At 41.8% G+C, this 24,471-nt stretch overlaps 1 protein-coding gene across 1 annotated transcript in view; it reads left to right on the top strand.

The window, feature by feature from the left end:
* The window catches only part of SPEF2 (sperm flagellar 2), a 171,036-nt gene that overhangs the window by 92,974 nt on the left and 53,591 nt on the right, over positions 1 to 24,471 (top strand). The window contains 7 exon segments of the mRNA XM_067730508.1: positions 2,275 to 2,423; positions 7,180 to 7,307; positions 7,391 to 7,529; positions 10,893 to 11,030; positions 14,103 to 14,254; positions 18,375 to 18,555; positions 22,738 to 22,885. Coding sequence (XP_067586609.1) covers positions 2,275 to 2,423; positions 7,180 to 7,307; positions 7,391 to 7,529; positions 10,893 to 11,030; positions 14,103 to 14,254; positions 18,375 to 18,555; positions 22,738 to 22,885 — 1,035 coding nt within the window.

The raw sequence follows: 24,471 nt of genomic DNA on the forward strand, positions 1-24,471 counted from the left end.
GTTAACCAGTCTTCTAACTTCTACCTAGGGAAGCCCTTAATTAAGCCAGATCCTACTAGGAAATATTTTAGGACTGAAAGGTAATAATAATGCCTTTCTTTAAAAAAACAGTCAGACTTTTTGCATCTTTTCCTTCTTCCTACAATCCTCTCAGCTCCCTGAGTAGTGCCAACTTAATCTGAAAGTGTTCTAGTTTTCTTAATGTCCTCTCATCAATAGATGAAATTTATTCTTACCTTTACTGAGCTCCTACTATGTTATTTTCTTTGCTCAAGCCTATTGTTCTATAGGTTCAACTTTGACCATTTCTTTACAGATAAAATGATTAAATAAATTCCATGTCCTAAAATTACATTTTTCTTTTGACCTTATTTTATTTATACTTGTTCTCGCTCCACGTGCTTCTGTGTAATACCATTAGGTTCTTATAACTGGACAAAAAAAAAAAATTGCTAAAATCTATCTTTACTATATGCTAAGCATAGATTACTCTCCAGAATTTTATGCATGAAGAATGGCCACACTGAGGACTCAATAATCCAACTTCCAAATGAAAGCAAATATCTTATTAGAAACTGAAGTCTTCATATGGTTGCGTGGGTGGTGCAAGGAATGACCCTCATGACATTTGAGATGTCGATAGATTTTGTTCAAAAGTGGCATCTACTTTCACTCACTGTGACATACATTTTTTTATTCATTCAAATCTTTTACCCTTGCATTTTCATTGTTAACAATTAGATAAAAGTTAAATGAGATCAAAGCACATCGTCCAAAAATGTTCCCTGGCTCCCTTAGTTTTCACTGAATGATCATGATATGTAAGAAAAGAAGAAAAAGGAACCCATTCCAGTCTCACGTTTATAATTACAAAGTTCTCCTTAGGAATTCTCCTTTGAGAAATTCATCTTAAAGTGGCCATAGTATTGTCACTTTTATTTCACCAGAGATTCAGTTCAGAGAATGAAAAATTATCATACAGGAAAATATATCAAGTTATGAACATTTTTGGTTTTCACCTGAAAAAAGATGCTCTTAAATTTTTCTAATTAAAAATACCTAGATGGAAATTTAAACTTGTAGATGATGAATACTTGTTTTAATTGTATAAGTAGAAGTCATTTAAACTGTTCATATGACATAATTAACAATATCCCCTTTACTTATAATCCATATATTTTAAACTAGTATAAAAGTGGAAGATGTATTTACTTTTCTAAACAGCATTATTGTTAAATAATACTCAAAGAAATATATTTTGGAGAAAGAAAGTGCTGCAAATTCTGTAGGCATCTATAAACTGCATCTAAAATCTTAATAAGGAAACTGAAAATAAGTGGAATTTAAACTGAGTGAATTTCTAAACTATAACTTTGATCCTTTAAGGAAATATCAGTGCTTTCTGAGTTAAGGTAGTTTGATCAGTTACAAGATCTTTCAGACCATAAGGGTACTGCTTCGCGGGTCTGGATTCCCCCCTGGATGTTCTCACAGAGAGTGGGGCACATGCCCTTTCTGGATTCTGAGCTGAAATTAGGCCTCTTTCTCTTCCTCCTTCTCCACCTCCTTTTCTTTCTTCTCCTCCTTCCTCTCTCTTTCCACTCCCTCTCCTTCTCCCCGCTCCCTTCTTCTCCCCTCCCGCCCATGCCTTAATTCAGCCAGACCCACGGCACAGCAGTCGCCTTCATCCCTACACCCTGACTGTAGAAACAGATATAGATTCCCCGCTCAGAAGCCCTCTGTCTCATCCAGGGAATGTGGGAATATTCAGGAGGTACCCCTTCTCCTCCCCTACATCCCTCACTGACTCCTACAATAGCATTCTTTCTCCCTGCTCCTCCCCTGGGTTTCAAAAAACACCAAGAACACCACTCCTGTTACAGCTACTCTCTTTCTCATTCAGGGTGAGTGTTTAGTTTGCCAGTTTTTGCAATAGTAAATAAAATACACTTTTCTCTGGCGCCTAAACTTTGTAAAACCCGTGTGTTCATTGTGGAAGCAAGGACAGAGATGAAAATAAAATATCAAGTTGTTTTCTAATTGGACAAGAGAAGTTGCATTGCTTTAAAAAAAAATTGCTTTTGGTATTATTCGTTAATTTGGGGGCTACAGAGAATGACTTTTTAAATTTTTTATTTGATAAGGCTGCCCAAATTTGCTTAAAAAGTAGTTAATGAATTGCCTGAGATCCATGGTATCATAGGTTTATCCACCCACCACAATCTGGTCCCATTCATCTCCTTGTAATGGCATGATTTAATATGCATGTTTAAGGTTCTCCCAGAGGAAAATCTCCAGGAGGGAAAGTTCCAGTAAAGAAATCACCTGCTGACTCTACAGATGTGTCACCTGCTCCAGTAGCGCCACCCCCACCTAAGCCAGGATCAGAAGAATGGGTTTATGTGAATGAACCGATTTCTGAGGTACGGCAGTTTAGACTCAAGCTAGTAGAATCTGTTTTTTCTCCTCTTTATAGGAAGATTCACACCATTATTTGCACCATCCAAAAGGCCTTTTGTAGCTGGTAATATATATATTCATCAAAAGGCCGAGGTGATCTTTTGAGAATACTCATTGCATCACATCCCATGCTTTCTCTCCTCCCTAAAATTTCTGAGTCATGCTTTGAGCGGCTGTTGAGTGCTGCAATCAGGGGAACAAATGGGTTCTTTGAGGACCAATTTTCACCCCAGGGACAAGCAGAGATGCAGTTTCCTGGAAGAATATCTTCCCCAGAACACATATCCAGCAAATTATAGCCCTCCGACCGTGCTGTCATGCCCACATCATAATGCTTTCAAATGAAGTTTAACCCCTGACTTTTTAGAAATAGAAGGAAAATTTTGAAGCTAACTAAACTAATAAAAGAACAGAGAGCTATCTGGCCTCAGCTCTTTAAATGGGTACCCTAGTGTCAGGCAAGGAGATGCCCAGGTGAGCCCTGGAAGCTCTATTCAGTTCTTTATGCTCTGACAGCTACAAAGCCCAGTTGTCACCTAGGCAAATCCGGCTGCTTTAATAGATAAATCATCTTGGGACAATCACACAGAACGGTCTTTCTTTTAAAACTTTTTAAAAGACAAAGAGTTTTTTGAAAGACTCAGTCCCTGTCTTCTTAATTCCAATCCTCCATGGCTTCTTACTCTTATGAACTGTTAGCCCTGACCATCTGTGCCAGGCACTTGAGAACCAATCATGAATTGCAATTGTTATTGAACATTCCTAGGGAAATGTCTTACTTATCTCCTCAATTAAATTATAAACATTCACTGTATTCAATACAGAATCAAATACAGTGAAGAGTATGTTAGAGATTCTTGATAAGGCTTCTTTGTTGTTGTTGTTGTAGTACGCGGGCCTCTCACTGTTGTGGCCTCTCCCGTTGCGGAGCACAGGCTCTGGACGCGCAGGCTCAGCGGCCATGTCTCACGGGTCCAGCGGATTTTCCCGGACCGGGGCACGAACCCGTGTCCCCTGCATCGGCAGGTGGACTCTCAACCACTGCGCCACCAGGGAAGACCGATAAGGCTTTGATGAATTAATTAGCATTGAGGGAGAAATTAGAACAGAAAATATTTGAAGATGAGAACATTAAATGATAGAATTACAGATGTGTGTAATTACTATCACCCAGCCAAATAGTAGCTACTTTGAAAAATAAATATATTCAAGAACTGTCATAGAAGCAGGATACAGAAGTGGTTGTTGGGAAGGAGATAAAATTAAAATGATATTATTTGGTAGGAGTTGGAGAGTGGAGGACAAAAATATTAAAATCTAATCCTTAAATCCAAACATTGAAGCCCTTGAGAGAAATAAATTCATAGAGGACAAGAGGGAAATAGAGAACATGAATGAAAAATAAATATTCACACTGAGATATGGCATCAGCTTCCATTGTAGATCTTCTAGTCAGGATCCTGGCAGAAAACAGAAGATAATTTAAAGAAAGTTGAATAAAGGATGATTTATATGTATGTGGCCAGTAAATGAGAAAATCTACAAGGATTAGATTGTTACCCTCAACAAGAGAGAGAGAGGAGCTATTACGGCCCCTAGGCCTGAGAAGCTGAGGACAGGAAGCAGATGTCCAGACCTCAGGAAGACCTGTGCATGGAGAAGGCCATCTGCCAGGGGCTGTGGCCTTCCCAGAGGATGCAGCCACCCACAGTGACCAGCAGAGAGGAGCAGGGAAGCATATAACCAAACCTCATGTCCTTCCTGCTCTCACATCTCTTGACTGGGTGGTGGAAGGAAAGGGAGCTTCCTGAAGTAATTCACATGAGTTAGCCTCCTAGAGCAGTCACTGAGCAGGATGGAGAGTGAAAGATGGGGAGTTGGTCTGGAGGGACAATGGGAGGATATACAGCCCGGACCTCTAGTTACCTAAGTGAAACCATGTAGAGAACTCCTTTTTGCTACAAGCAGAATTAGCCTAGAACCTGGAAACAAAGCAGTCCACATGACCTACCCTAGTCCTTTTCTACTCTAAGCTTCTCACACATGAGCTGCACAGCTTACTTACTAATGGAGAGGAAAAACAGATGCCCAGTTAAATGAATTTAAATTTGAGATAATCAATGAAGTATATATAGGCATCCTATACTTTATCTGGCAACCCTAGTTCCAGGCCTTCCAGGGACCCCAGATATATCTTACCTCAATAGGCATGGGGAAGGAGAGAGAGTGAGAGAAAGAGGGGGATTGCTTGCATATCTGGCTCTCTCAGGTAGAGGCAGCAACCAAGTTCAAGGGGAGCCTGGGTCCTTATCCCTTTGCCAGCCCCAAGGGAAGGTTCAGAGACCACCAAGGAGGCAGTGGAGTGATAGGTCTTTGCTTTCTAGCTTCTGAAGCTTGGAGGATACTTGCTTTGGCTGCCCAATTTCCTATTACGCTTCAGTCAATGAAGAGAAGACTATTTAATTGGAAAGGATAGGTCTTAACATCTAGTCACATCACATAAGTTCAAGTGCCTAGACCCAGAAAAATAACATCCCAGAGAATTAAATAAACTACAGATGGGACATTATCAATAACTCATAGAAATCACAGAAGATACGGGAGAATCTAGAAGACCAGATGTGGGCTAATGACTAAATGTTTAACAATAGGTGGATGGGATTTAGTAGCATACAAGACCAATGATCCAGATGTTAATCCCTGACAAAATTGGAAAGAAAATTATTAAACACATGCCTCTAAGCACTTGTAACATACAAAGTGATCACCCAGAGGTCAGACAGGTTTACTAAGACTAAGTCCTGCTGAACTGGCCTGTTCCTTTTCTTTGATAGCAAGGTCGAGTAGGTGGGTCAGAGAGGTACCATGAACATAGTATACCTTGAATTCAAAATACCATTTGACAATTTCTCATGAAGTTCTTGTAAATAACTAAGAACTGTGAACAGGATGTTAGTTCAATTAGGTCCATTCCTAGGTGGTAACTCTCCTCGCACAGAGTGTTAATTAATGACTTGAAGTCACCAGGAGGGAAGTTTAGTCGTCAGCTTACTTAAAATGGTCTTCAGCACCACTCTGGATACCACATCTTTTAAGAGAGATCATGAAAAACTAGAAACCAGAGAGGGGCTCTAGGTAAGAGAAAGGTGTTAAAATAATTTCAGAGGAGCATTGAAAGAACTGTAAATGTGTATGATAAATGAATACTTGAAGTATGGTTAGACATAGAATCATAGGCCGTTAGAACCAGATGAAGCCATCCAGTGCCATCCAGTCTCCTGAAAATTTAACTCATGATAAAATTGGGTTCAGGTGACTCCGCTTACATCTATATTAACATTTGTTGAGTACCTGTTGTTTGCAAATGCTGTACTAGATGCTGGAAATACAAAAGCAAGCGAGTTTCATCCTGAATCCCAGCCTACTTCTCCTCACCAATGTCTTCAAATATTTGACAGGCTGTCATAGAGAAGATGGTGTGAATGTAGACTGTCCTTCTCCAAAGGGCACAGCTAGGGCTTATAAGTAGAAAATACAGAAAGGCAAATTTCTGCTCAACACAGGAAGCATTTTCCACTAACACAAGTTGTGTGACCCTAAAGGGGGTTGCATTGAAATGTGCCTAATGTATCAGTGAGGTCCACAGAGATTGGATAATCTGTGTCTAGATCTCTTGGCATTTCTCAGTTGAAGGGGAAGTTAGCCCAGATGACCTCCAAGGTCCCCATGTGCAAGCCCCTGAATAAATAAATGCACAACCAATAAGGGAAAAATTCGTACAGAAAGTTTATATTAAAATATAATATGGGGGCTTCCCTGGTGGCGCAGTGGTTGGGAGTCCGTCTGCCGATGCAGGGGACACGGGTTCATGCCCCAGTCCGGGAGGATCCCACGTGCCGCGGAACGGCTGGGCCCGTGGGCCATGGCCGCTGGGCCTGCGCGTCCAGAGGCTGTGCTCCGCAACAGGAGATGCCACAGCGGTGAGAGGCCCGCGTACCGCAAAAAAAAAAAAAAAAAAAAAAAATCTTCAACTTTATTTCAATTTGATTACTTCTTATTTTTCATTGTTTATTTGCATCATTAAAGATAATGTAAAAGAAACTTTCTGATTTTCATGGTGCACTTTACAGCAAAGGTAAAACCTCAAGGGAGAATTCAGAGAAATAACTCATCATCACCCTGACAAGAACCCTAGGTGTTCTCCAACTTAGGCAAAATGTGAGGTCTGTGATTATTCAATTCACTCATTCAATAAATATTTCCTGAGCACTTACTATGTCCCAGACATTGTGGTAATTATAGGAAAAACTGTTTAGTGGTGAATAAGATAGTAATTCTTCCTGGTTTTATGAGACTGCTGTTCTAGAGGTGAATATAGACAAATAAATAAACAGTTATAATTAATGCCATCAGTTCTCTAATGAGAGAAGTACAGGGTGCTAAGGTGGGACTTCAGAACTTCAGAGGATGACCCTATACACTTGATGGATCAGGGAAGGATTTCTGGAAAAAAATATGTCTGCGCTCAGACATGAAAAATGATTTGAAATAGGAATTAGCTGGGGGAGGGGAGGAAGGAGGAGCAAGAAGTTTCACAGAGTTGCCGTAAGTGGCTACAGTTGCAACTTGATCTTCTTGCTTAGTAGTGCCCTTTTGACTCAATTACGCAGAAGAATTTTCACTTTGAAATTATGATTTTTATGCTTTACCATTTAACAGGAAATACAATCATTTTTAGTACCTTACTGGAAACTGGTAGAAAATTCCTATATAAATTCCATCAAAACAGTACTCAGGCACCTGAGAGAAGGCCAGCATACGGTGCTTGCTTACTTATATGATATTAGGTAAGTAAAGTTTCCAAAGTTACAACCGTGTAGTTTACAGGCAGGACATATAAGCTCCGTCTGATTCCCTGAATGCCTTACAGAACAGATTTCCAGCAGTTTCTAAGGCGTCCGGACCACAAGCAAGATTTTGTATCTCAGTGGCAGGCTGATTTCAACTCTCTTCCTGATGACCTGTGGGATGATGAGGAAATGAAGGCTGAACGACACCAAAGAGTGAATGTAAGGGAATCCATGACCCGCGGGGCCAGAGTTTCCACACTCTCAAATCTTGTACTTCAAAAGCCTAATTCAGGGCTTCCCTGGTGGCGCAGTGGTTGGGAGTCCGTCTGCCGATGCAGGGGACACGGGTTCGTGCCCCGATCCGGGAAGATCCCACATGCCACAGAGCGGCTGGGCCCGTGAGCCATGGCCGCTGAGCCTGCGCGTCCGGGGCCTGTGCTCCGCAACGGGAGAGGCCACAGCAGTGAGAGGCCCGCGTACCGCAAAACAAAACAAACAAACAAAAAAAGCCTAATTCATCCCCTTCTTACTCTCATGAGGTGTGAGGATGAGGGGAGAAATGGTTTGAACACCAACCTGCCGACTTTCAAGAACAATCGCTCTTCTGTACTTTGAGCTCAGAATGAGAATATGGTAGCCAATGCTTGTGAAAGGAGAAGCCAAGGCCAGCGGTGCAAGAGCATTCTGGGCATCTACTTTGTAGACTCCTAACGCTTTTGTTGGGTCATGTAAGTGTGTCCAAGCCTGGTATTAAGTACGTGCCTCTCTTGGCTACATTTATATGGTTGGTTGATGTCAGGGAGAAGAGGAATGAGGGAACATCCCAGAAAGCCTGAAGTGTTGCCTCTGTTGAATAGATCCCTTGAGGGAAGGTACCAAATCTCATACATCTTGGTATTCCAGCAGCACAGTGCCTGTCACTTGGTAGACAGGCAGATTTTGATAAATTCATAAGTATATGATAAATTCAGAGTATATTACCCTGATGCTTTAGAAAAGGTCCTCTGATGTACAAGAAGCCTGATTTCAATCTCTCACCTTTTGTCTTTCCTATGTAGATTTACAGAGCCCCTTATCCTGTCAGGGGAAGTCTTTCCCCTTCCACAACCTTAAGTATAGGCTACTAGTAGTCATATCTGATTATAATCTCAGTATTTATTTATCAACGACAACAAATTCCCAAGCTCTACCCCCATGACCCATTCATCTGCTCTGTGAATATTTATTGAGCATCTACCATGGTCCTGGCACTGCTCAAGGGGCGGGGGGTTCAACACTGAACAAAAAGCCTATGACCTCAGGATGTTTATGTTCTGGGGGCCAGAGTGCAAAGGATGAGCAATAAATAAGTAAATGTATAGCGAGTACGTCACTGATAATATGAGCTACGTGAAGGAGGAAAGCAGGGCAGTGAGGGAAGGAACGTTGATATACCTTTTAGTATATGGTAGTTGTGGAAAGGCCCACTGAGAAGGCAATATTTGAGCAAACTCAGGACAGGAGAGATTGAGTGAGATAAGCCATGCAGATTTGGGGAGGAAGAGTGTATCAGGCATAGGGAAAAGCGAAGGCACTGAAGAGGGAGGATGCTTGGTGTGTTTGAGAGCAGTTGGAAAACCAGCTGGGAAGCTATTGAAATTAAGTGAAGGCATTATGGTAACTTGGATGACCAGGGTGCTGGAGGGTTTAATCCAGGAGGTATTGCATTAATCAATGTCCCAATAAACTGAAGTCTTTCACCTGTTCTTAGACATTCCTCAAATGGTAATCCTAAAACATACCTGCCTTTCCTATCTCCTTCCTGCCTATTCACAATCCTGGCCCTCCTGTATTCCAGAAGTACCATATGTTTATTACAGACAGATTAGATATTTAAAAGAAGCAAAATTGGAAATGACAAATCCATCATCCTATTTGCCAGTAGTTAACCTCTTTATTCCTGGTAATATTCCTTGTTCTTGGCTTCTTTCATTCCAATCCTAAGAAGTTAATGGAAAGGTTCTGCTATCATGTTGTCCTCACTTTACCATTAGAAAACCAAGCCACAGAGACACTGGTACTTGCTAACGCCTCCCAGTGAGTCAGGAGCAGAAAGAGAGCTAGAAACAAGGTCCCAGGCTCCTGCTTTTGTACTTTCTCCTCAACTGCTTCCTCTCCTGTCTTTTTAAAATGTATAAATGTTTGAGGAGCAGAAGCCAGTCCTCACTGGATGTCTGATATAGCATTTGTGGAAAGACCAGGGAGACATCAAGGTCAGCTCTAAAAGAATGGCGTACTGTTCTGATATTAGTGTATAGCTATAAAAATGCCTGTGATGTTTTCATTTCATGTGAAGCCCCCACAAGATAACAAACCAAAATGCTAAGTGTTCCATAAACACAGCATCACAGAAGTAAAATCCACTATAGGCACTGGAACCAAACTGCTTGCGTTCGAATTCCTGACTTCACCGCACTGAAACCATAGGCAAGTGACTCAACATCTCTGGGCATCAAATTTCTCATCAGAAACTTCTCCCTTGGTTACTGTGGGGATTTGTGAGGTAATCAACGTCAGGCACTTAACACAATGCCCAACACACAGTAAATGTTCAATCAATTATTATGATCGTGAAAACTGTCAAGTTTTATTGGACTGTATATATTTTCTCAATGGAATTTTAATTAAACAGATATGTTATTGCTATGAATAAGATTATGATACTGTTTATAACTGAGGAATTATTGTGCGCTAAATACTGTGCTAAGTGCTTTACAGGCTTAGGCTAACTGCAGCACATCCAAAGGGTAAACAATATCCCCATCTTACAGGTCAAGGAACTGAGCCCTAATCTAGTGGTACAGACAAGCCCACAGGCTCATATCCTGCCTCCACCACTTGCTCATAATGTGACTTTAGGAAAATAACCTCTCTGTGACTGACTCAGTATCCTCATCTGCAAAATGAAGGAAATAATAGTACCCGAGGTGGTTGTGAGGCATTAAATGAGTCAATATAAGTCTAATGACTTATATTCTGAACACTGACACACATAGAAAGGTGTCATCAACATTATTCCTCAGGATCTGGTAAGTGGCAGAGCTGGGATCTTTGAAAGATTTTTTTTCACTGCTAGCTCTGTAATACAAAGCTTATTTTCAGACAGTCCTATTAAGCTCAGACCCTATTTCTTGGAGAATGACATGCTCCACTCATGATTAATTAATGGGCCTCTGCCCTCGGATTCAATAAAGCGGCATATTTCTTACACCAACAATACACCATTTCCTCAAAAATTCCCTGAAAGGTCTTTTTTGGTCAATCAAATCTTGTGAGGAAGGATTAGAATACATAAAACATAGCCCCTCATGAATAAAGTAAACCGTGGACCTGGGCACAAGGTGTGCTGAGGGGGTCTTAGAAAGTTAAGGCCTGACAGAGTAGAAGCAAAATAAATATCTGTTTACCAAAGGGATAATATATATGAGTGTATTAGGTCTAAATTTCTTCAGACGCATTAAGACAGGCAAAGGATTCTAGTTTTATTATACGGAGGTCATCTGAGCTGTGATTCTGAAGTCTCAGAGCAGTGTTTGTGTGCAGGACTTACGGGACCGCCTATGGGACATCTGTGATGCCCGCAGGGGAGAGGCAGAGCAGGAGTGTCTGGACATCATTAACGAGAGCTGGTTGCAGGACGTGATCGGAATCGCGATGAACCATTTCTTCTCGCTGATGCAGGTAAGAGCGGCCGGTAAGGATGACACAGACTTCTCTCCACGGCCATGTCCGTCCTGTAACCACTCCTCTGGGAATGTGAGGGGATTGTTTTACTCACAGCACTCTGCCCAGCCTGAGCTCCCACTTGCCAAGGAGGTTAGCTGAAATAAGCCATTCTGTCCCCAGCCAAACAAACGCCGGAACTGGTAGCATCTCAAGCTACAGCTCACCAGCTGTTTCCAGGTGGCCTAGAGCTGTGGAGGGGACAGCAGAGATGGTGTCTGTCCTGGGTCGTTACCACGCCAGCCTCTCCCAGCGGACACCCACAGTGTCCCCGGGAAAGCAGCCCTGCCACAAGAGCGTGGGCTGGATCAGACTCAGCAGGCACTCGATTCCTGAAAAACGTTTGTGTCCAGATTGGAAAAATAGACCATTCATTGGAAAAATCTGATTAATTTATTTTTGCAGCCCGTTAAAATAATGAATTGCACTGGACAAGTTGAAGAGACAGACGTTGATTTTATGCCAAGAATAAGGGCTGGAGGGTTTTTAAGAACTGGCGCAAGGTGGGGTGTCATGCACAACCTGTGTTGCTTGATTGGCCTCGTCTAAAGGAAAAGTAAACTTTCCCTTCTCTCTTTTTTTTTTTTTTGTGGCCTCTCCCGCTGCGGAGCACAGGCTCCGCGGCCATGGCTCACAGACCCAGCCGCTCTGTGGCATGTGGGATCTTCCCGGACAAGGGCGCGAACCCGTGTCCCCTGCATCAGCAGGCAGACTCTCAACCACTGTGCCACCAGGGAAGCCCTCCCTTCTCTTCTTGATGCACGTAGTTTTACAACTTGGAGCAAGGTGTCTTCCTAAGTCAGACTCCGCTCCTCCCAGAGGACCAGGACATAGGAGTTCCATTTTCATTTCATATGCTTACATTTCAAAGAGATGGTTCCCAGGTTCTTGAGAGAGACAGTTCTGATTTCTAAAACCAGCAGGAGGATTTTGAAAAGATTTACATATCAAAGGGACAGAGAATGGACTTACAAAGACAAGTTTCCTAAAGTAAATACTCTGAGAAAAGGGAGGTCAGGAGTCTGGAGTTAGGAAGAAACCTGTCTATAGTTTAGTCATGCTGAGAGGATTATGAAGGCTGTCTTGGTTAAGCTGTGTCTACATGAGTATATTTTCCTAAGAAAATAGCAGTGAGGATAGAGTAGAAAAGGGTACCTTTCAGATCTTGAACTGATTAGCTTACAGGAGGAGTTACTGCAGGAAATGAGAATATTTAGCTGAGGATCACTGGAGCTAGCGCATAGTAGGTGTTCAATAAATCCTTGTTCAACAAATGACCGTGGATGCGAGTACTTCCAGCACTCACAGGGACAAGCCCCTGGTTCGGGAGCAAGCTGGACCACAGGAGGCAGCAGCCTGAGAAGCAGTAGCAGCCTCACTGATTGCTAGCTCTGGGATCCAGGTGGGGGCCACAAGTCATGGGCTGTGCTGAGGATGAAGGCAAGACAGCCAGCAGCCTAAACCTGCCTGGGTAACATCCCTGGGACACCAGTTTGGGTAAGCAGAGATTGAATGCTGGAACAGCTGTTTCAAAGGTTTATGGTAGAAATAACTGAAACCCAGTAACGAAGGCAAAGGGATTAGAGAATTTTTGTAAATCATTCCCATTAGTCCAAGCAATATATGCCTTTTTCAGAAATGGTAAAACTCTTACACCCCACAAGACCTACATTTCAGACCCTCTCCCTGAGAAACAGAATCCACATCTAAAGCCAACTAGGAAAAAAGAGGGCAAAGGAAATAAAGGCTAATATTTATTAAGTTCTTACTCTGTTCTAAGGACCCTTCATGTGAAGGTTAAACCTTCACAACAACCCTAGGCTGTCAATTCTTTCACAATCCTCATTTCACAGATGAGGAAACTGAGGCAAACCTAGATGAAGTGATTTGCCCAATGCTACATGTCAGTAGTAGGAGAGCTGGGATTTGGACTGAGGGAATCTAACTCTTGAGCCAGTAGCCCTAACCACTGCTTTGTCATCAGTGTTCACATAGTTAAAGGCTGGCCACCTAGAACAGAAGCAGCCTAGTTCTGCACTGATTGGCATGATTCTATGAAGAACCAAAGCTGTAAACTACAGGAGAGTAGTAGATTTCAGTTCAATAAATGAAAAACAATCCTAATGATTGGAACTGTCCATCGAATAACAGACTTTTCAGGTACTTGAGCTGCTGGTCCAGGAGCTCATAAGCAGAAGCTTGCACATGTTTATGGAGGGGAAAGAATCTTCATGAAAGTTTTCAAGGGCCTGTGCCTAGATAAGTGTTTCCCAAAGTGGATTCCACAGAACACTAGTCCTACAAGATGTTTCACAAAACAAGGACTTGATGATCAGAAGACTTTGGGAAGGGCTCTGTACTCTACCCTTCCCTCTCCCTGGGAGATTGACAAGCATATTGACATATTAAGATATTAAGATGCCCTGCAATAAGGAAACTCTTTTGGTATGTTAACCTAACATTTCTGAAATTATTTGACTTTGCAAAGTTTTTGTTTGTTTTTTTCCCAGCATGGTGCTCCTTAAGAGCTTATAGGACAAAGCTTCTACAAAATAAATTTTAGAAAATGCTATTCTAGGGAATTTCTAAGATTTCTTTCAAAACTAAGTTTTTGTGATGAGAGAAACAGTAAGAAAGCATCATTTACTAGTTACCATAAATCTGAGAGGACTTTTGATCAATTCTGCTCATATGATATATGATGGCATCTTATTCAGGGCTTCCCTGGTGACGCAGTTGTTGAGAGTCCGCCTGCCGATGCAGGGGACACGGCTTCGTGCCCCGGTCTGGGAAGATCCCACATGCCGCGGAGCGGCTGGGCCCGTGAGCCATGGCCGCTGAGCCTGCGCGTCCGGAGCCTGTGCTCCGCAACGGGAGAGGCCACAACAGTGAGAGGCCCACATACCGCGCAAAAACAATAAATAAATAAATAATAAAAAAATGAAATAGTGCTTACAGGGCTTATACAGAACATATGTACAGATCAGCTTGTTCTGTCTTGGGTATTAACATTCGTATTTTCTATTAAAGGCAGAACTGAACCGTTTCCAAGATACGAAGAGACTGCTTCAAGATTATTACAGGGGAATGGAATGTAAAATCCCAACAGACGACACTAAGAGATTTACTCGAGTCCCATTGGTCCAACTGGATAGTAAAGATACTTTGGACTTCCAGCTTAGGTAAGGCGGGCTATCACGTTGCACTGTAATCAGTCTCAACATAAAGCTTTGTGATTTTAAATTGAATACCACTAATAAAACCACAGTCTTGTATCTGCTAATCCAAAATCCAAAAAAAACTCTAAAAACTGAAAACTTCGACTCAAGACTATTGATATGCGTTATTTATCCCACTTATAGTGAATATCTACTCATTTTTGCTGCAGAGATGTAGTGTGTTTTGTTACAGAGTGCTTCCAACAGACTGCTGGGGATATTATGGAATATATAGTATATACAAATTCTGAATTCTGAAACACTTTTGACCACAAGGGTTTCTAGTAAGGGATCGTGACCCTCTACCACTTTTATGAAAGGTCCCAAGCTGCTCTGTGCGTATGTGGGCATTTGTGTGTGTGCATGGCATTATATAAATGACAATGGCAGGTGTTATGAGTCCTCTTTTACAGGTTAGGAAATTGAGAAACAGTAGAGACTCAGTCATATGTGATTATGACTTTGTGAGACTGAAACTTAGTAGCAGTCTAACATCAGATTCCCACCGGTAAGAAAATAAACTTGGTGGTAAGGGTGGAAGAAAAATGACATTTTCAGGCAATTACTAGCTATATGTAAGTAAATTAAAACAATTTGTTTGGGAAAGTCACCCCAACTCTCTTAAGACTTGGTTTCCTTATCTGTAAAGTAGGGTTGTTGTGAAGATTACAGAAAATGAAATCCTCAAAACACGTAGCACCGTGCCTGGGAGTCAGAAGACTTGAGACCTAGTCCCAGTGCCTCTCAATAAGTGATGACTATTATCGTCATCATATTATCGCATAATATGACAACAAACCCTTCTTCCTCACATGCACTGTTTTAATTATGAGTATCACATGTTCTTACATTCCTCATTTTACCCTCCCTTATTCCAGAAAGGATTTGCAATGGCCTGTGCATGATAGGATTCCACAGTGATCTGAGGCCCATTTCTCTCTAGGCTTCTTCCATCTGGTCCCATCATGTCCTTGTCAGGACTACGAGTAAGCAAGAAAACACAAGAAGTCTGAACCCTCTTTTTGACACAGATACAAGCGAAATGTTTAACTCAGCAAGCTTCTGAAAGAGACCTTTGTAATTAAGAACAATAAAAATTTCCCAAAGTGATAGGAACAGTCAGAGTCATCAAAAGAGGCCAAGTTTCAATGTCTACAGTAGCAGGGCATTCTGTTCTTAGCACAAAATAGCAAGTCAGGCATAATGGGGAAGCTATTAATGTTGGTTAGTAGAATGAAACAGGCAAAAGAACAGCCAGTTCTTACTTTTTGCAAAACACTCTGCACCAGTCTCAACCTCAGATCACTGCTGTGAGTATACCCTGGAACTCTCAGCCAATCAATGCGTCAACCAACCAACCAGTCTCTTTCATATGTATAGGGAAACGAGCAGAGTGTTAAGCATGTTCACACAGCTTGTCTATTTTATTCCTCCAACAACCTAATAATAATAATAATAATGGTGTTAACTAATAACCAATAATGTGTAACAATATTATTATTATATTTGTATTTTTCCAGAAGGAATGGAGCCTCAGAAAGTCGAGTGACATGCCCCAGTTCGTATCTACTGATACATCTACTGATAGTGAGAGAGCTATCTGACCAGAATTTTTCCCAGTAAATGAATTCTAAATCCAAATCCCTTTTCTAAATGATACGTCACCACTGCTGTCCTCCAAAGCAAGGTGTTAGGAACGCCTATCGCCCCGTATTAAACATGTAGAGATGATCACACAGCCTTTATCTTATTAGACACGTGAATCTCACGTCTCAGTGACTGAGATTAAGCACTACTTGATTATTAAAACGTCAGCTCTCCTTGTTGGTGGACATATACTGAGTTGTAGACCCTCAACACGTTGCTTTTATATGGCATGGTGCACTGTCAGAATTCCAAGCGCTATGAGAATCAAAGAGCCAACTTCAGAAAACCTTGTCCGATGCTTCAAAACAAGGCCAAGCTAATTGCGTGCTGGAGTTCACAGCCAGGTTTCTGCATCACTGCTCTGGTCCCTGGCAACTTGAGTCTGCAAGCCAAATGCTTGTTCCTCCTCCAATGTTAGCAAAGGCATCCCTGGAGCTCCTCTCTGCCCATTCCTTGCCCTAGCCGAAAACTCTTCCTATGTTCTATCACCGAGGGGGATCCCAGCGCAATTAGCATTCTGCTCGGTGGATCGTTCCCTGCAGTTAGCCTTTGAGATCCTGGGATCCTTCAAGGATAGGACATTCTCAGGGGCAGCTCTAAAATCTCTACATAGGGGCAGCAATATGGTCGAGAAAGGGGGAGAGGCAGCTTAACTCTGTGTTCCCACAGCACTTTACGAAACAGAGACAGCCTTCATCGCCCATTCTCAAGGGTAGGGAGGGCTGCTGGAGCTCTCACACCTCCGTGGGACACCCCCTTGCAGACCTCACATCTGTCATATCCTGCTTTTTAACTGTCTACTTCCGGAAGCCAACTGCTAGTCGTTTTAAAGAAGTGACGTCCAGTTCTATTGGTTTGCTTTTCATGACTGATTTATACCTTGTCAGAAGTTTATATCCCAGATAAATTTCAAACTTGCATGTCTTCATAATTGCCATTGTTTAATTCCCCCTCCTCATAATTACTGAGAATTAGACCTAAAAATTATGTTTTAGCATTGCTTGTCTCTAGTTTCCTCTTGTTAGACTTTCTAGACCATAAAACATTTTTTTTTCTTTTTTAACATCTTTACTGGAATATAATTGCTTTACAAGGGTGTGTTAGTTTCTGCTTTGTATCAAAGTGAATCAGCTATACATATACATATATCCCCATATCTCCTTCCTCTTGCATCTCCCTCCCACCCTCCCTATCCCACCCCTCTAGGTGGTCACTAAAGCACCAAGCTGATCTCCCTGTGCTATGCGGCTGCTTCCCACTAGCTATCTATTTTACCTTTGGTAGTGCATATATGTCCATGCCACTCTCTCACTTTGTCACAGCTTACCCTTCCCCCTCCCCGTGTCCTCAAGTCCATTCTCTATGTCTGCGTCTTTATTCCTATCCTGCCCCTAGGTTCTTCAGAACCACTTTTGTGTTTTTTATTTTTTTTATATATTCCATATATATGTGTTAGCATACGGTATTTGTTTTTCTCTTTCTGACTTACTTCACTCTGTATGACAGACTCTAGGTCCATCTACCTCACTACAAATAACTCAATTTCGTTTCTTTTTATGACTGAGTAATATTCTGTTGTATATATGTGCCACATCTTATTTATCCATTCGTCTGTCGATGGACACTTAGGTTGCTTCCATGTCCTGGTTATTGTACATAGAGCTGCAATGAACATTGTGATGCGTGACTCTTTTTGAATTATGGTTGTCTCAGGGTATATGCCCAGTAGTGGGATTGCTGGGTCATATGGTAGTTCTATTTTTGGTTTTTTAAGGAACCTCCATACTGTTCTCCATAGTGGCTGTAACAATTTACATTCCCACAAACAATGCAAGAGGGTTCCCTTTTCTCCACACCCTCTCCAGCATTTATTGTTTGTAGATTTTTTGATGATGGCCATTCTGACCAGTGTGAGGTGATACCTCACTGTAGTTTTGATTTGCATTCCTCTAATGATTAGTGATGTTGAGCATCCTTTCATATGTTTGTTGGCAATCTGTATATCTTCTTTGGAGAAATGTCTATTTAGGTCTTCTGCCCATTTTTGGATTGGGTTGTTTGAGTTTTTGATATTGAGCTGCATGAGCTGCTTGTAAATTTTGGAGATTAATCCTTTGTCAGTTACTTCATTTGCAAATATTTTCTCCCATTCTGAGGGTTGTCTTTTTGTCTTGTTTATGTTTTCCTTTGCTTTGCAAAAACTTTTAGGTTTCATTAGGTCCCATTTGTTTATTTTTGTTTTTATTTCCATTTCTCTAGGAGGTGTAGACCACAATACAGCCTTTCATAGTCATTTCTCCATCTAAAGAGTTCTTCCAAGAAAACTGTGAAAATTGAGATTAAAGCAGGACAATGAAATTCACCAAGTAACATGGACACAAAAATAGGATTCTGTTAAATAAAATCTTTATATTTCTTTTTTGTTCGTTTTCCCAAGAATTCCCCTAGTTCATCAAAGACCCAATTCTCCAGCGTCATCTTTATCCAAACCAAAAACAAAAGCCATACTGAAGGGCAAGATTGATTACTCACTGGAAAACATAGAGTTAAACTTTGAGGCCGATGAGAAGATGGTGATGGACACGTGGCAGCAGTCTTCTTTAGCAATATCTCACATGGTAAGCAGTGCTGGTTACTACGTTTCCTTTCAGTAATACCCATTCATTAACTTCCAAAGTTGGTAATATGCTATGAACAGAAAATTTACACAATGTTCACAATATAAATCTATACCTCCCAGAAGTTTTTTCTTTTTATCTGAAAGAAAAAGTTCAATCAGCAAATATATGAGGACAAGAAAGGAGTGAACCAACATTTAGATTATTTTCTATGCTGGCCCAGGGTTCCAAGTGCAGGGCTCTACAGGGCCAAGCAGGAAATGTCAATGAGATGGGTTAAGTATAAGGCAATAGGGTGGAGTGGGACTGTGGCCAAGTGGAAGTAGCAACCCCATCTAAAGAGGCTCCTAGCCAACCTTGCCATTTAAGCATGGTGTCCAGTAGGGCCAGATTTTCAAGTTTTAAAGTCAGAAATTCAGCCTCTACTTTCTTTAAGTCTTCAAAACTAGTTCCTACCTTGATTCCCAACCAGTTGGTTGTCTGTTTCCTGAAGACTGAGCCTTCTCTGATTGCATGCTCTTCTAATCCTTGTAGCATTTATTGTCTCTCCCACTTTTGACTCTTAGTATCTAGGTTATTGTTTGTGATTTTTACCTTATTAATGTTTTCCTGAATACTTAACTAGGTTCTAAAACTTTCTGTATCCACTACACCTAGCATAATGCCCACATCTAACACAATACTGAGTCCTCAGTACATTCTTGAGATGCTGCTGCCGCTATGCTGGTGACACTGATGTTCATATAAATGATGATGGTCATGGCAAGGAGGATCACCGCAAAGACTACAACTACCAAGGACCAGAGAGTGGGAAACCGGATCTAGAAGTTCTAAAAAAAGTAGATGAATTAGTATCCTTACTGTTAATTGAACATAAAGACAACTTACAAGTCTTATGAATCCCATTAAAATTACCTGAGGAAATGAGATTTTAAATATTAGATTATTAGAAAGAGAGTATCATACAGCACAAAGAGCACTGGCTACACTTCTTGTTTAAGCTGTGTGATTTTAGGAAAATCACTTAACCTCTCTGAGTCTTCGATTCTTTATCTGTAACATGGGAGACATTCTACCTTATCTTTCCTTTCTTGAATGGTTGAAAAGATCCAATGAAATAATGCATATGAAAGTTTTTTAGAAATTAAATATAATAGGTTATTATATTAAGAAGTTTATTCAAAACTGCACCACTTTGCTTGTGAACCTTTGAAAACCACATAGAAAGCATAGGAGGAAGGATTGTTTAGTAATTAATATTCCTAATAATTACATTTGAATCCTGCTTTTATATTTCTAATAGACTTTTATGACTTTGATATTACATGTCTTTAAGTGAACTTTGAGTTTCAGATGAAACAGGCCTGAGAGAACAGGACCAGCTGAGATCAGGGCAATTGGAATGAGAGCACTTTAACATGGGCTTTTCGCTACACAGCAGTTTTACCAGGAGCTATTCATTTAGTACGTTATGTTAATTTTTAGTAAAACTTTCTTGTAATTAGCAGGTGTGCAATGATTTCAAAGAAATAAGTCATGTTTAACACTCACAGCATCAAAGCATTATTTCTAGAGTTTCTTCAGCCTTACAAGCTCGATTATTGGATGTACTGTGAATTATGTTAATTTTTGAAAGAGACCCAGAGGTGTTTGAGGGAAGTGGACCAGAAAAATGCGGATGATGATAATTATCATCACAAGGTTGTTTACAGAGGAGAAAAATCCAATTTTAAAGGAAATTGCTAACTCACCGTGGTTTGCAAGAACACATTCAAAAATGAATTGCTTGCAATTTAGGGGAGAATGTTAACAAGTCTGCTTTCAGCTTTACCAAGAATTTGAAAGTACAGTATATATCATGAAATCCATTTTTATCAACAGAACATCTGATTAAAAAAATGCATACAGGTGGTGGTGCAGTGGTTGAGAGTCTGCCTGCCGATGCAGGGGACATGCGTTCGTACCCCAGTCCGGGAAGATCCCACATGCTGCGAAGCGGCTGGGCCCGTGAGCCATGGCCGCTGAGCCTGCGCGTCCGGAGCCCGTGCTCCGCAACGGGAGAGGCCACAACAGTGAGAGGCCCGCGTACCACAAAAAATAAAAAATAAAAAAACGCATACACACCCACAAAAAAGCTGCCTAGCTCTCTGAAACATTTCTGCATCCCTCCAAGGTTCTGTTAATACTGAAGAAGCTGTGGGTGTATTCTGTATCATATGATTATTTTCAAAGAAATTCCATCAATCAATAAGCATTTTCTGGACATCTTCTATGAGCACAGCACAGATGCTGAAAGCTATGGAGAAAACCAAGAAGCAGGGCTGGCTCAGCCCTCCGGAGCGCTCATTTCAGTTGGAGATTGGGGACAAGATTTAACACTCATAGAACAGTTGTGCAGAGTGATATGCTGCGCTATGGGTATGAAGCGTGGTGGGAGTCTGGAGAGGACAGGAATTAGCTGGTCTATCGCCCCCGCAGGACTGAAAGCTTCTTTGAGAGAAGAGATTAGATTGTGCCTTCTTCGTCTTTCTAGTCACCTCTATCCAACTTCCTGTTTCTCCTCTGGGCCCCTCCCCCAGTTCTCCCCAGAAATAACATCAGGCTTGGACACAGTAAGCACTGTAATAAATAAATAAACTCCCATGGACCTCCATTTCCTCACCAGTTGCCTTATTGAGATTTTTAAGTTTTCAACCATATGTTGCTACTGCCCCCATGGTGTGTGCGGGTTTTCTTTCTTCATTTTGGGAGTCTCGTCCCAGCTCTCATTTCTCAGATTTACAGCCATAAACGCCCTTCACCTCACCAGGGGCAGGTGAACTTATTTTAGCAGGTCCAGTCTTTCTCTTTTTTATGTTTTTAATTTTTATTTTGTATTAGAGCATGGTTCATTAACAATGTTGTGTTAGTTTCAGATGTACAGCAAAGTGATTCAGTTATACATATACATGTATTTATTCTTTTTCAAATTCAATCCCACTCCTGGGCATATATCCGGAGAAAAACATGGCTCAGAAGGTCCAGTCTTGGGGCTTCCCTGGTGGCGCAGTGGTTGAGAGTCCGCCTGCCGATGCAGGGGACACGGGTTCGTGCCCCAGTCCGGGAAGATCTCACATGCTGCGGAGCGGCTGGGCCCGTGAGCCATGGCCGCTGAGCCTGCGCGTCCGGAGCCTGTGCTCCGCAACGGGAGAGGCCACAGCAGTGAGAGGCCCGCGTACAGCAAAAAAAAAAAAAAAAAAAAAGTCCAGTCTTTCTAACTGCAGGCACAGCCCCAGCTGTACAAGCCCCAAGACAAGGTTTTCCTGCTGCCTGCAGAGCACAGCCAGCCTCATAGGCAAGATGGAGGTATCCCAGCAGCACTTCGCACATCTCCCTCTCTGCCCTTCATCAGCTATTGTATTGTGACCACACAACTAATCTCTCATACCAGGAAATCTATGAGAGTGAAAGGAGGGTGCTGATATGAAAAGAAGCTGAAATTTCCCCCAAGTAGAGGAAGTTAAGAAGCAGCGATGCAGTTAACCTATGGGACAGGTCATCCTCATGAACACTGCACCTTGCTGGGGTGATGTCTAGTGTTAGAATAGAATGGAAGCCCAGGATTCAAGTGTCCATGAGCCCAATTAATACAGGGCATGTGCCCCCAAAACTTGGCTGGAGGACATGAAAAATTGTCACCAATTTTATGTATGAAGCACAGACACACATGAAATACATAGGCAGAGACCCTTCTGCAGTATTGAAATTTCAGGAAGGGGAATATGGTTAGGAGAAACTGACTTAAAAACAATCAATAATGAAAAAAAACCTGAGAAACAATGATATAAAGGAATGCCCCAGGTTGAAGGCCAAGAAATAACAGGCACTTGGAAGAAGAGTGGGTGTTAAATCCATAGGGTCTGAGATTAAAAAGAAAGAAATGTTTGTGTAACTAAAGACGAATGGCAGGCAGGGCTTGAGAAAGTGAGTGGCCTCCACACTGGTGGCCTCGGGGAAGCTACATCTTGGGACAGGGACAGGTTTCCATTTAAGTAGAATCTTTTAAATGTTCTGTAAAGATTGAGTACATGGCATGTTTGCTGTAGAATGAGGTTTCAATGGAATTGGGTGACGGCTAAATCCAAATAGCTATCGTCTTTCATAAATGTTGTATTAACTGAAATGTGGCTCTTATACAACCAGGTGGCTGCTGAAATTCATCGGAGACTCATGGAAGAAGAAAAAGAAAACCAGACAGCAGAGGCAAAAGAAAAACCTCCTCAGGTAGCTGCAAATAAAAAAGTGAAAAAGGAGCCGCCCAAGAAAAAAGAAGAGAACAAAAAAGGAAAAGGTATTCATGGCTTTAGCATCCAGAACCCTGGATGCTTAACCTCTCCTTGGTGGAGAACAAGCACTTAACCAGGCACATGAGCCTCTGAGCTACTAGAATGCTGTTCATTAGGTTTTACTTCGAGACCCAGTCTTCTGTGAGCCGGAGTGTTAGCTGGCAAACATTCTCCATGCCAGCGTTTATCCGAATAGCCAAGTGTATCCAGGGTGAAATAAATCTCAAAGATAGTTTTGAACATGTGAAAAGAACTCCAAGATGACACTATGTAATCTGAAAAGTGTGTGCAAGGGGGCTGACACTGGCTGCCTTGATCAAGAAAGGGTTAAAAGCTAATTCTGAGTATGTAAGTTTCAGGTTTAATTCAGGTTTCAGGTTTCAGGTTTCATTCAAGCAAGTCCTTCTCTCCTGGAGGCCTCCTACCTAAAACTCAGCCTCAGAGGCAGGATGGAATGAAAAGGGGGAAGGATGGGCTCTACCACAAACATTACCCTGGCCTCTGAATGTTTCCACTTGCACATTTTTGCAGTGACTTGAGGCAAGAGAGGAAGAGAGGGAAGCACATGAGCAAAAGTCCTTCCACTGATCAGTTGCTCCTGATGTGTTTGTTAGGCCCCTGACATGCAGAACATGATGAGGATGGGTACTAAGGACACAGCAATAAACTTAAAAAAGCAGAAACGTGGTCCCTGCCCTGATAGGACTGTAGTCTAATGGCAGAGACAGACATGTGACCGGTCATTGTTCTTTATGGGGGAGGTAGAGGTCCCTGGAGAGCGCAGTTATCTCACTCCATCTGAGGGGTAGAAAATGCTTTCCAGATGGAGTCCATCCAAGCAGCTAGAGGGTAGCCCCACAGTAAAGAACAGGCGACCTTGGTCCATTTCAGATGCGGAACATAAAGGAAACAAGCAGCATTTGAAGGAAATGCTTCCTATTTACTTTAGTGGAATAATTGGTTGGGTCCAATCTCTTAATTTTACAGATGTTAAAACAGAAACCCAGAGAGATTAAGGGCTCTTTCATCTGTAATTTATACTTAAATTCGCTATTGAAATTAACACATCTTATTATATTTCTTTGTTTACATTTGTCTTCTTCCCAAAATTTGAACCCCTTGAGATCAGACCTTCAAGAAAGATTTATTGAACTAAGTAGAATAGTACAAGCGTGGCCTGCAGCTAGAATCTCACTGCCATTTCTTATGGGCAAATTCTCAAACACTGACAAATTCTTTTTTTTTTTAATTTATTTTATTTTTTGACTGCGTTATGCCTTTTGTTGCTGCGCATGGGCTTTTCTCTAGTTGTGGTGAGCAGGGGCTTCTCTTGTTGCGGAGCACAGGCTCTAGGCACGCAGGCTTCGGTAGTTGTGGCTCGCAGGCTCTAGAGCGCAGGCTCAGTAGTTCTGGCGCACAGGCTTAGTTGCTCCACGGCATCTTCCCGGACCAGGGCTCGAACTCGTGTCACCTGCATTGGCAGGTGGATTCTTAACCACTGCGCCACCAGGGAAGCCCAAACACTGGCAAATTCTTATTTTCTAATTCTCGTGTGTAATCATTAAAGTACTTGTATTTAAGCACTAGTTAA

This window comes from Pseudorca crassidens, chromosome 3, assembly GCF_039906515.1.
Source record: "Pseudorca crassidens isolate mPseCra1 chromosome 3, mPseCra1.hap1, whole genome shotgun sequence".
NCBI lineage: Eukaryota > Metazoa > Chordata > Mammalia > Artiodactyla > Delphinidae > Pseudorca > Pseudorca crassidens.